Raw genomic sequence first — 13,434 nt, forward strand, 5'->3', positions numbered from 1 at the left:
TTAAAAGTTTAAAAGGAAGTGAAAAGGTGTGTCACTTACTTTGGACCCGTTGAAGCGCTGGAAGGCAGCGAAACGGCCGTCGTCCTTTTTTCCTCTCCCCCGCACACCCTCCGGGGTCTCAGTCCGATGCCGCACGCTCATATGTCCCGCACAAAATAATAAAGGAACGTTTTAAGAAGACTGGATGAGTGCTACCTTTCTTTCTACCTCATGCTGAAGTTAAATTTTTCTTGGATGTGCACCACCACTACAGTCTTGAAGCACGCAGTCTGAGGTAATTCCTAGTGATTTATGCTTGAAAAGCAGTGTGGTGCCATAATGTTTCTCTTGTGTTGCATTCTATGCGGGCTTTCATATGTCTTGCACTGAGGGGAGGCTTCCGTTGGGCCACTGTGCCATAAAGGCCAGAATAGTGGATGTCTGCAGTGATGGTTGACTTTGTGGAACTTTCTCCCATCTCCCTACTACATCTCGGGGGCTCAGCCACAGTGATCTTGGGGTTCTTCTTTACCTCTCTAACCAAGGCTCTTCTCCCACGATTGCTCAGTTTGGCTGGACTACCAGGTCTAGAAAGACTTCTGGTGGTCCCAAACTTCTTCCATTTAATGATTATGGAGGCCACTGTGCTCTTAGGAACCTTGATTAATGCAGAAATTCTTTTGTAACCTTGGCCAGATCTGTGCCTTGCCACAATTCTGTTTCTGAGCTCCTTGGGCAGTTCCTTTGAGCTCATGATTCCCATTTGGTCTGACATGCACTGTGAGCTGTGAGGTCTTATATTGACAGGTGTGTGCCTTTCCAAATCAAGTCCTCTCAGTTTAATTAAACACAGCTCGACTCCAATGAAGGAGTAGAATCATCTCAAGGAGGATCACAAGGAAATGGACAGCATGTGACTTAAATATGAGTGTCTGAGCACAGGATCTGAATGCTTATGACCATGTTATATTTCAGTTTTTTTATTTTAATAAATTTGAAAAAAATTCTACATTTGTTTTTTTCCAGTCAAGATGGGGTGCAGAGTGTACTTTAATGAGAAAAAAATGAACTTTTTAGAATTTACCAAATGGCTGCAATGAAACAAAGAGTGAAAAATTTAAAGGTGTCTGAATACTTTCCGTACCCACTGTAATTGACAATAGCTTTATAAGAGAAAGCAGAGCGAGAAAGGTGGCAGCACTTACTCTAAGAAGTGTGAGCTACTTCCTTAGAAAAGTGGGTTGATTAAGCAGGTTTTGCAGATTCACAGCAGGGTGCCTGAGGAAAAAGGACTGTGTCCTTCAAAACATGTCGGTCTTCTTTGTGGCCCCCTGTACATCCCATACATTGGGCTGTGACGTCACATTGCCACGCCCCCCAGCTCTGCACTGACACGGCTAATCTTCCGGCCAGAGCGTGCCACATTTGAGCCAACACTGCAGAGAGGGTAGGAGTCACGTTTTCGGTAGGACGCTCCCACTTCACCCCGCTGGCTCATCGGTACCCAACACAGACCCAGCATGGACGTATGGTAACAGCACGCACCTATTGTTGGACTATTGCGTTTGGTCTGGCTGGCTGAGGACTTCCACGCCACAACTAACAGCGAACAGCTGTGAATCTGCAAAACCTGCTTAATCAACCAACTTTTCTACGAAAGTAGCCAACACATCTCAGAGTAAGTGCTGCCACTTTTCTCTCTCTGTTTTCTCTCATAGAGCTATTGTCAATTCTAGCCGGTTCAGTGTGTATATCCTCACTAAGGGGGCAGTCAGGAGTGGGACATCCATCTAATTAGCATTTTTTCTTTTTCTTTTTTGTACCTATTTATACCCATTTAGTCTGAGCCACCAGCTCTGTTTGTGCTTAGCACGGTAGTATCTGTGGTTGTGTCATTATTATTACTATCCTAAACTCTGTTGCCCGACTAATCCACCTGTCCCCTCGCTAATCCCTGACCTCTCCTCTCTGTCAACCGTTCACTGGCTCCCTATTGCCCAGAGACTCCAGTTCAAAACCCTAACCTTGGCATGCAAAGCCATCCACAACATGTCTCCTCCATACATCTGTGACCTAGTCTCCCAGTACTTACCTGCACGCAACTTCCGATCCTCACAAGATCTCCTTCTCTACTCCCCTCTTATTTCCTCTTCCCACAATCGTATACAAGATTTCTCCTGTGCATCCCCCCCTTCTCTGGAACTCTCTACCCCACCATTTCGGACTCTGGCCTATTGTTGAAACCTTCAAAAAGCACCTGAAAACCCACCTCTTCCGACATGCGTACAACCTGCAGTAGCCCTCACTCCACGATACCATTTCACGACCAGCTTTGTCCTCACCTATCCCTTGTAGACTGTGAGCCATCACTGACAGGGTCCTCTCCTCTCTTGTACCAGTCACTGTCACATTTTTGTTCAAGATTATTGTAATTGTTTTTGCGATGTATACCCCTTTTTAACATGTAAAGCGCATGGAATAAATGGCGATTAAAGTATTAATAATAATGTGGTCCAGACTCACGTCTTCTGAGACTGGATCATGTGGAACACAGGGTGGTGGTGGTGGCGGCAAACTGACTAGAAGCTTTATCTGCTATCCAACCAACAACCTTTTTACACTGCTCTGACTTCAGTAGTGGTTTTCCGCTGCCTCCTACAAATTGGGACAGGAAGGTAGTTCGACATGACGTGGGTGTTTGTGCTCCCTCAGCAGGCACAATTTCATAGTGCACGCAGAGGCAGTTCGCAAGTCCACCGTCACCATAACTTCCACTTCCCCATCCCTTGACACACACCTTGCCCATTTTAAAAGGAGTTTAATATTTGTCATGTTGCCAAAAATGTCTATATTACCACAGTAATATAGGATCACGTCTGATGCGATGACCACACTTTTAGGCCGTGACCTGGGAGTCAGAGATGCTTCTAGGGATCTTCCTCATGCTGTTCCCGTGTCTTTTCAGCACTGTATGAATGTGTCTGATCGTGTCTCACACACCACGTGGCCAGATAAGGTAGTAAAATATTAACATTACATTTCCCGGTGAAAGCATTTTTCACCTTTTGAAAGCAATGCAAAAGTGCAAAAATGCATCAATAACCGTACGAGTGAACATAGCCCAAGGTGTGGAAAAGCGTTTTTGTTTTTGTATATTTATTTTGCCTTATATACAAGACATTACCCTGGAAAGGATGTTCCTTAACATTTTTCCCAGAAAAATCCATTTTGGTTTAGTTTTTGTATGTTTTATTGTGAGTTCGTAAAAGTGCCGTAATACTCTGACAACATTGTTGACAGCAGTGACCTGGGAGTCAGAGATGCTTCCAGGGGTCTACCCCAGGCTGTTCCCATATAATTTGAGCACTTTTGCCATCGATTTGAGCAATTTTTAGACCCTCTGCAGACCGTCTGGGAGGCCGCCAGAAAAATGCTTGAGTTTCCCATAGACTTAAATTGGGCTCATTGCTCAGACGGAGCACTCGAGTATTCCAATTTGCTCGACCTGAGACATTACAAAGTAAGACATGTAGTTCAAGACATGCGAAAAGGACAAAGGGACCTACTTTCAAGCTCATAGTTTGATACTAATACTATACAGTACATATACACAGATTTAGTGTAAAAAAAAGTTCATGGGAGTGCTTCTTTAACTTTAATTATCTAGATGCAGAGCTGAGTATCTTTGTCCCAATTTTGGTATGTAATTTCAATTGATTTCAGTTGAAAGCATTTGTTTATACTGCATTTTTTTTAACATTTTGCTTATTTTCAGACTGAGTTTTGGAGTTGTATGAATTCTTCACTACCAGGTAAGACTAAATTCTTCCTTGTCCTTTTATACCTTTCTTCTCTCAAAACATTTTGATTAAATAAATGCTATAGTTATAGTAATGGTTATATTTTAACAACTTTTAGTTTTAATTGATTAGATAGACTAGGTAAATCGAAACAAGCCAGGAATCGGATACCACTAATGTGTCCAGAAAAATAGTTATGAAGCCAACAGTTAAATGAGGGACAGCAAATTTGGAATCTTTGATATATATGATGTCTTGTAAACTCAAAAGGGAACCAGCACACTAGACTAACACAGAGGGCAGTATATCATGTTTAATTACAATAAATATAGCCAAAGTTAAGTACAGTCTCAATAAAATGGTGAAAATGTCACATCCATATTACACAACCAAATAGCTATTGCATAACTTTAGTAAATCGTGAGGTCTTCCCGGCTACGGAGAAAGTACTAGACCATATATACAGCTGAATATTAAGCAGAGTATAGATGGCCAGCAATTTGAAACAGGCAGAAATAACACAAATACAAAAAGACAAAAAAACAACAAAAGACAAGCATTTCACATGGATTGTCTTTACAAATACATTTTGGGGCTAATTCATTAAAGGGATTGTTCAGAACTTTTGATATTGACAGCCTCTACTTTGAAAAGGTCATCAAAGTCAACACTTGACACCCACACTGATCTCCTGTTCCCAGAGTCTGTTAGATGTGTTGAGTTTTGGAGTTGATTTGAATAGGGGGCGTATGTGCAGTACCGGGCCGTGCCCACTATGCAGTTGATGGAGCTGTGTTGTGTAGCTCCACAACTCAGAATATATTCAATATAAGACTGCGTGCCCACGTTGCGTATTACAAGCGTATATGCTGCGGAATTTCCGCAGCGTAAACGCTTGTAAAACGCATGTATATCCGCACCCCATGGTCCCCAATGGCATTCCGCAATGTCAATGCCCATGCTGCGGATTTTTCCGCAGCGTATATGCTGCGGTCAAAAATCCGCAGCATGTTCATTAATTTTGCGGAAGCGCAGCGGAATCAATGTGCGGATGGTACCCAAGTCTGGATGAGAGGAGACATTAAAAGTAATGGGTGGTAAAAAAAAAAATGCCTAGTGTGAACATAGCTATCAGGTTTTGCTGCATTTTTAGTGAAGCAAATCAAGTACAGCAGTATGTGAAGCTCATTTATTTTTGTGATTTTCCCAAGTTTACCATCTTGTCTTGGTCACCTGAGATAGCAGTTTGGATTAGGACTGATTTTAATAAAATTAGCCATGTGTGCAATGTAAACATTGGCTGAGCTAGGTGTGAAATTGAACAATCCCTGAGCAGCTTAATGGCCCACCATAGTGTGAAAATAAATAGTGTCCTACAAACTCAATATATTGCCAGTGTTTTAGGTAAACTATTCCTGAACAATTCATATGGCCGCTGCATGACAGGTGTCACGGAGCCATACTCTGGTATCACACAATCAAGTGAGAGATGAGTGGACAATCCCAAGAACCTTTATTACATGTAAACCGAAAGGTCCATAAAACAATCCACCACACAGAGGATAAAATAGTCCAGGAACACGGATACAGTCCAGATAAATGCCCCAGGAGATGAGCCAAACAATCCAGTAGACATAGGATGAAATAGTCCAGATACTTCTCCTCCAGCAGTATTTTCAGTGCAATCCAGGTTTCTCTAAGTCTCTCTGGCCTTCACATCAGCATCCCACAAAGGATCTATCTTACTTGTCTCTCCGATTCTCCTTGCAGCACGATAGAAATCCCTTTTTATATTTACATCTGTGGCTCAGGTCATCATTCACAGGTCAGGGGTGGAAGGTGGCAGGGGCTTATGTCTCATTGTTTGAGCATTTAATAAATTTGCATAGTTAGTCCCCCATTGCTCTGCAGGTCAACAAACTAGCTGGCCTCCTACAATATGTAATCGGCATATTAGCAAACATCATTGTTCCTTGACCGTGCCTCTCTGTCCTCCAGAGATAACAGACAATAAGATGCAACAAACATCAACTCAAGTGTCAACATTCAGACAATATCACAAAGTTTCCTGACCTACTGAAAATAAACATCTGGATAATTAAGATTAGATGCTGTGTCGTCACATTAGAGGGAATACACAGAATGATACAGAGCAATAAGACAACACTCAGAAAATCAGTAAAAATAGGAATATAGACAGAATGATATCCCACATAATATCACACCATCACAACTGGTAATGAAGGAACAAGGTACATGGTGTGCAGGCTGTATATTGAGTACATGGGAGTGCAAGCTGTGTATTGGGTACATGAAGGTGCAGGCTGTATATTGTACATGTTGTGCAGGCTCTGTATGAGGTACACGGGGGTGCAAGCTGTGTATGGGTACCATGGGGTTACAGGTGTAAGCATGTTGTTTGGATTCAACAGCACAGACAATGAGGAGACAGTGGTACTTATCAAAGTATAAGTATATGTATAGATTTATTTATTTTACTCACTTATATAGCGACATTAATTCTACGGTGCTTTACAGACATTATAATCACTGTCCCCAATGGGGCTCACAATCTAGATTCCCTATCAGTATGTCTTTGGGGTGTGGGAGGAAACTGGAGAACCCGGAGGAAACCCACGCAAACACGGAGAGAAGATACAAACTCCTTGTAGATGTTGTCCTTGGTAGGATTTGAACCCAGGACCCCAGTTCTGAAAGGCTGCAGTGCTAACCACTGGGCCACCGTGCTGCCTGGTATCTTTTAAAAAAAAATCAAGAAAATCATATTGTATGATTTTTACATAATTTGTATTTTATTGCATGAAATAAGCATTTGATACAATAGAAAAACTGAACTTAATATTTTGTACAGAAACTTTTGTTTGCAATTAGAGAAGTCAGATGTTTCCTGTACTTTTTGACCAAGTTTGCACACATTGCAGCAGGGATTTTGGCCTACTCCTCCATACAGATCTCCTCCAGATCTTTCAGGTTTCGAGTCTGTCGCTGGGCAACATTGAGCTTCAGCTCCCTCCAAAGATTTTCTATTAGGTTCACGTCTGGAGACTGGCTAGGCCACTCCAGAACCTTGAAATGCTTTTTACAGATCCACTCCTTAGTTGCCCTGGCTGTGTATTTCGGATCATTTTCATGTTTTCATGCTGGAAGACCCAGGCACGACCCATCGTCAATGCTCCTACTGAAGTTTTTGGCCAAAATCTCCCAATACATGTCCCCATTCATCCTCCCTTCAATATGGTGCAGTCACCCTTTCCCCTTTGCAGAAAAGCACCCTCAAAGTATGATGTTTTCCCCACCATGCTTCACGGTTGGGACAGTGTTTTTGGGGTTGTACTCATCCTTCTTCCTCCAAACACTGCGAGTGGAGTTGATACCTAAAAGGTCTATTTTGGTCTCATTTTGGTCTCATCTGACCACATGCCATTTTCTCATGCCTCCTCTGGTTCATCCAGATGGTCTTTGGCGAACTTCAAGCGAGCCTGGACATATGCTGGCGTGAGCAGGGGGACCTTGCGTGCCCTGCAGGATTTTAATCCATGACGGCGTAGTGTGTTACTAACGGTAATGTTGGACCGGGGGTCACTGGTATTTCCCGCTAGGCCGCAAGTCCTTGATATGTGAGTCACTGGGCATACAGTGTGCTTATCGCACTGGCCATCTCAGTTCCTTGAAACACAGCCCCAGGCCACACCTGTACTGTATGTCTGCGCTGGAAGTAACGGCCCACAGGAACGGTCCTCTGCTACAGCCGGATCATCTACTGTGTGTGGTTTGGATCTAATCATGGTCGTCTACTGCTGCTGCTTAGAAATCTTCTACTGGCGCGCAGCATGAATCTTCTACTGACACTGTTTGCAGGTCTTCTACTGGCGCTGGGTACAATATTCCTCACTTCTCAGGCCTTCCCTGACATCTGATTGCTCTCAAACCCTTTGTTGGCGATGGTGGCTGTAAGCCTACCTAGTGGCCACACGATTTGTCATAGTACAGATTCTGGCGCCAACTTCCCCTTCTTAGCCTAGCCAGGCTTTTTATAATTAGTTACACTTATGTTCTCATATAGAGTCACTATTATCAGTTAGGATAACTCAATTAACATTGCATACCACAAAAAATCCAGAAACTATTAAGTTTAGGAAGCATATGAGTATTTTACCAAATTATCTTTATTGAAAAAATACAGTGGGTACGGAAAATATTCAGACCCCTTAAAATGTTTCACTCTTTGTTTCATTGCAGCTATTTGGCAAATTCAAAAAAAGTTCATTTTTTTCTCATTAATGTACACTCTGCACCCCATCTTGATTTTAGTTTCTTAAATCAAGATGGGGTACAGAGTGTACATTAAATCAAATTTATTAAAAAAGAAAAACTGAAATATCACATGGTCATAAGTATTCAGACCCTTTGCTCAGACACTCATATTTAAGTCACATGCTATCCATTTCCTTGTGATCCTCCTTGAGATGGTTCAACTCCTAAATTGGAGTCCAGCTGTGTTTAATTAAACTGATAGGACTTGATTTGTAAAGGCATACACCTGTCTATATAAGACCTCACATCTCACAGTGCATGTCAGACCAAATGAGAATCATGAGCTCAAAGGAACTGCCCAAGGAGCTCAGAGACAGAATTATGGCAAGGCACAGATCTGGCCAAGGTTACAAAAGAATTTCTGCATTAATCAAGGTTCCTAAGAGCACAGTGGCCTCCTTAATACTTAAATGGAAGAAGTTTGGGACCACCAGAAGTCTTCCTAGACCTGGCCATCCAGCAAAACTGAGCTATCATGGGAGAAGAGTCTTGGTGAGTGAGATAAAGAAGAACCCCAAGATCACGGTGGCTGAGCTCCAGAGATGCAATAGGGAGATGGGAGAAAGTTCCATAAAGTCAACTATCACTGCAGCCATCCACTAGTCTGGCCTTTATGGCAGAGTGGCCCAATGGAAGCCTCTCCTCAGTGCAAGACATATGAAAGCCCGCATACTGTTTGCTCAAAAACACTTGAAGGACTCCCAGACTATGAGAAATAAGATTCTCTGGTCTGATAAGACGAACATTGAACTTTTTGGTGATAATTCTAAGCGGTATGTGTGGGGAAAACCAGGTACTGCTCATCACCTGCCCAATACAATCCCAACAGTGAAACATGGTGGTGGCAGCATCATGCTATGGGTGTGTTTTTCAGCTGCAGGGATAGGATTACTGGTTGCGATTGAAGGAAACATGAATGCGGCTAAGTAAAGAGATTTCCTGGATGAAAACCTCTTCCAGAGTGCTCTGGACCTCAGACTTGGCCGAAGGTTCACCTTCCAACAAGACAATGACCCTAAACACTAAAATAACAAAGAAGTGGCTTCAGAACAAATCTGTGACCATTCTTGACTGGCCCAGCCAGAGCCCTGACCTAAACCCAATTGAGCATCTCTGGAGAGACCTGAAAATGACTGTCCACCAACGTTCACCATCCAACCTGACGGAAGAATGGCAGAGGATCCCCAAATCCAGGTGTGAAAAACTTGTTGCATCATTCCCAAGAAGACTCATGGCTGTACTAGCTCAAAAGGGTGCTTTTACTCAATACTGAGCAAAAGGTCTGAATACTTATGACCAGACCATGTGATATTTCAGTTTTTCTTTTTTAATAAATTTGCAAAAATTTCTACATTTCTGTTTTTTTTTCAGTAAAGATGGGGTGCAGAGTGTACATTAATGAGAAAAAAATAAACTTTTTAGAATTTACCAAATGGCTGCAATGAAACAAAGAGTGAAAAATTTAAAGGGGTCTGAATACTTTCCATACCCACTGTATATACACTGCTCAAAAAAATAAAGGGAACACTTAAACAGAATATAACTCCAAGTAAATCAAACTTCTGTGAAATCAAACTGACCACTTAGGAAGCAACACTGATTGACAATCAATTTTACATGCTGTTGTGCAAATGGAATAGACAATAGATGGAAATTATTGGCAATTATCAAGACACCCTCAATAAAGGAGTGGTTCTGTAGGTGGGGACCACAGACCACATCTCAGTACCAATGCTTTCTGGCTGATGCTTTGGTCACTTTTGAATGTTGGTTGTGCTTTCACACTCGTGGTAGCATGAGACGGACTCTACAACCCACAGAAGTTGCGCAGATAGTGCAGCTCATCCAGGATGGCACATCAATGCGAGCTGTGGCAAGAAGGTTTGCTGTGTCTGTCAATCATGTGCATATCATATGTAGGGCTCAATCAAATATGTAAGTTGAGGTGGACAGATAAATACCTGTACATGGATAATCAGTGTATGTGTGCTGTCTGCTTCACCGACCCAACGCGTGTTTCGCCCATATCTTCATCAGGGGCGATGCCCCTTGGAAAAAACACTGGCGAAATGGCGTGGTCTGGGTCATCTCTCCACATGTGGACTCCAGCCAGCATTAAATAGTAAGTTTATTAGATCTTGGGCCATAGATCCTATATGCCATAGATCAGGAGGTATAAATATAAATGCCTCAGGAAAACCACACTAAGCACTTTACATTGAGGCGGCTTTCATTAGCTTTATTTATGCCTACCTGGTTATCAGCCATACATTGGCTTGTGAGGGTATACACTTTATTTAACAATTGGAACAAAGGTTTACAACAGCATTATGCACTTTATTTGGGTTACATTGACATTTTTGTTTATTAAAATCAAGATTGCATATTTGATTTGAAATATACCTCTGCCATATTGCACCTTTATTAGCCTATATAGTACTGTGATATTGCCCATAGCCTTCAGCTACATTATTTTTGGACTGGTTCACATGTGGTTTGTTGATGAGGACTCTCCCTGCTATTTTATTTTTAATAATTGGTTTCAATAAATTGTTTGAATAAAATTAATAATTTTAAGACATTTTTAACATTTATCTCTTTGTTAATCCTTGGATCACCCTTATCTTGGGTTGTGTTGTTATAATTAGTCTGAAGTGGTATGCATCAATTTTGATATTTGGAAATGTGCTAATTAAAAAAAAAAAAATATATATATATATATTTATATATATATATGTGTATATATATATATAAAAAATTGATCCGGGAATCAGGGCTGTGGAGTCGGTAAGTCAAACCTCCGACTCCTCAATGTCCATGACACCGACTCCGACTCCACAACTCCGACTCCCTCATACATGGCTAATGTTTTAAGTGATAAATTTACTGTAGCACAGATTCATCTCAGCTAAAAGTCTAGACCCTTAGATCAGGAATAGGACCTACATTTATAGGACATTTCATAACTTTCCCAAATTCTTATGAAAAAATATTCCCCACAAACTGCATTGAACTACTGTACCCAATTTATTATATATTTTAGGAGTCTGAGTTGGTCCATTTTATTCCGACTCTGACTTCACCAAAATGGGCTCCAACTCAGACTCCACGACTCCGACTCCACAGCCCTGCCGGGAATGTCTCAGGATTTGGTAGGCACTGTGAGCCACCATAGTCAGACCCTGGGTCAGAGGATTCCCTCGACACAGGCAAGATCTAACCCCAGTCACACAGCGGGGGCTATTCCCATAGAACATAAGGTGCCCCTTCCTGATTTATTGGGGGGAGATCGCAAACAGTTTAATAATTTTAAGAAGGGGTGCAAATTATATTTCCAACATCGCCCTATTTCCTGTGGGAATGAAAGTACTCGGGTGGGTCTTATTTCCCTTTTTAGAGGGGATTCCCAGTCTTGGGCTCTTTCATTAACCTCAGTTTCACCCATACTCTCGTCTGTGGATGAATTTTTTAAGGCTATGGGGATTTATGATGAACCAGACCGGGTGGCTTTAGCTGAATCCCATCTTGAGGCATTGTGTCAGCAGGATCTTACTGTGGTGGACTACTGCTCCCAGTTTCGTAGCTGGGCCATAGAAACCGGGTGGAACTTTACCACTATTTGTAGTACTTACTTTTCTCGGTTTAATGAACATATGAAACATATGCTAGTTCACCATTCTTCTCCCTGGTAATTGGAGGCCGCCAAGACTTCAGCTGGGCGACTTGATTGGAGAAGATTAGAGAGATGTCGGGAAAAATTGTCCCTCTGTCGGTCCTAAGGCTGAGGGGGAACCCATGCAGCTTGGTGGAGTTGGTACCTCTCGAGAGTCAAGGCAGCAAAGATGGCATCGGCTACAGTCAATAAGAAAGCACAGCAGCACACTGCAAGGGCCAATACATATGCAGACACTGAGAACATAAGAGCTAAACTGCATTATTGGTAAATAAAATGTACTTACAAAAAATGAAGGCTCTTAGCGCATAAATTGGCCAATTCAAGTATGCCCATCAACCACGGTAGCCTCCGCATGATGGGTAACTAATAGTGTTGAGCGAGCACTAAAATGCTCGGGTGCTCGAAGCTCGGGCCAAGCTCGCCGTGATACTCCGGTGCTCAACCCGAGCAATGAGCCCAGTGTTAGTCTATGGGAGACTCGAGCATTTTTACGGTGGCACCCCCGGCAGTCTTTTAAAAGCCTAACAAGTGCCCAAAACGATAGTGACAGTGCTCAAATGACATGGGTACAGCATGGGGATCGCCCCAGGAAGCATTTCTGACCCCCAGGTCACTGCTGTCAACAACGTGGTCAGAGGTATTAAGCCACTTTTACAGGCTCACAATGAAACGAAAGTGAAACTTTTTTCCTGTGAAATATGTTAAGGAACATCTTTTCCAGGGAAAAGACTTGTGTATAAGTTAAAATAAATGACCAAAAACAAAAATACTCCTCCACACCTTCGGCTATGTTCACAAGTAGCATTTTTTATGCGTTTTTGCACTTTTGTATTGCTTTCAACTATGACAAATGCATTCACTGGGAAATGTCATTTTAACATTTTACAACCTTATCTGGCCATGTGCTGTGTGACACATGCATAAAGTGCTGAAAAGACATGGGAACAGCATGGGGAAGACCCCTGGAAGCATCTCTGACTCCCAGGTCACTGTCTAAAAGTGTGCCCATCATAAGTGATCCTTGCCGCATCAGAAGATGCAGACTTGCAACTATCCCCATGCAAGTTCTAGTCCCAGGGCAGTGTTCAATTGTACCTCCCCCATTCCTTGCAATACAAGCGCAAGTATGCAGCCTGCCACCCACCCACCCCCAGGCTGCAATACCATACTGCTTGCTTGCTTGAACTTGAAATTGGGCCTTTTAGGCATGTGGAGGCGGAATCTGGCCACCACGTCATATCTGTGTTGGCGGCCTGGAATCCATCCTCAGTCCCCAGCCGCCCGGCGGTCGGGTGTCCATACTCAGTCCCCAGCCGCCCCGAGGCCGAGTGTCCACACGGTCCCCAGCCGCCTGGGGGCAGTCGGGTGTCCATAAACGGTCCCCAGCCGCCCCCATTTCTCCTTGGAACATCCCCCCACACACTTTTCTTAGCCCGGCCTGCTTTAGGCAGCATTGGACGAGCCCACCAGAGAACCAGACTCCTCCGGTGGGCCCTGACTTCTCCATCGGTGGAGTTGAGAGTGCCAAGGTGAGGAGCATGATGATGATGACAGAAGTTAGCATCTGCTATGTTTTCTTTTAATGCAAGTGTAAGTGTGCAGCCTGCCACCCACCCCCAGACTGCAATTCATACTGCTAGCTTG

The 13,434-nt window shown here is 42.9% G+C and overlaps 1 protein-coding gene across 3 annotated transcripts in view; it reads left to right on the top strand.

The window, feature by feature from the left end:
- Positions 1–13,434, top strand: part of RECK (reversion inducing cysteine rich protein with kazal motifs) — a 677,252-nt gene that overhangs the window by 109,311 nt on the left and 554,507 nt on the right. For all 3 annotated transcript variants that reach the window (XM_073678381.1, XM_073678382.1, XM_073678383.1), the window contains exon 4: positions 3,755–3,791. In XM_073678381.1, the coding sequence (XP_073534482.1) occupies positions 3,755–3,791 (37 nt within the window). The remainder of the gene's footprint in view (positions 1–3,754; positions 3,792–13,434) is intronic.

The sequence above is a fragment of the Phyllobates terribilis genome, unplaced genomic scaffold (genome assembly GCF_046119375.1).
Source record: "Phyllobates terribilis strain yellow unplaced genomic scaffold, ASM4611937v1 Scaffold_4__5_contigs__length_816908805, whole genome shotgun sequence".
NCBI classification, from domain to species: Eukaryota; Metazoa; Chordata; class Amphibia; order Anura; family Dendrobatidae; genus Phyllobates; species Phyllobates terribilis.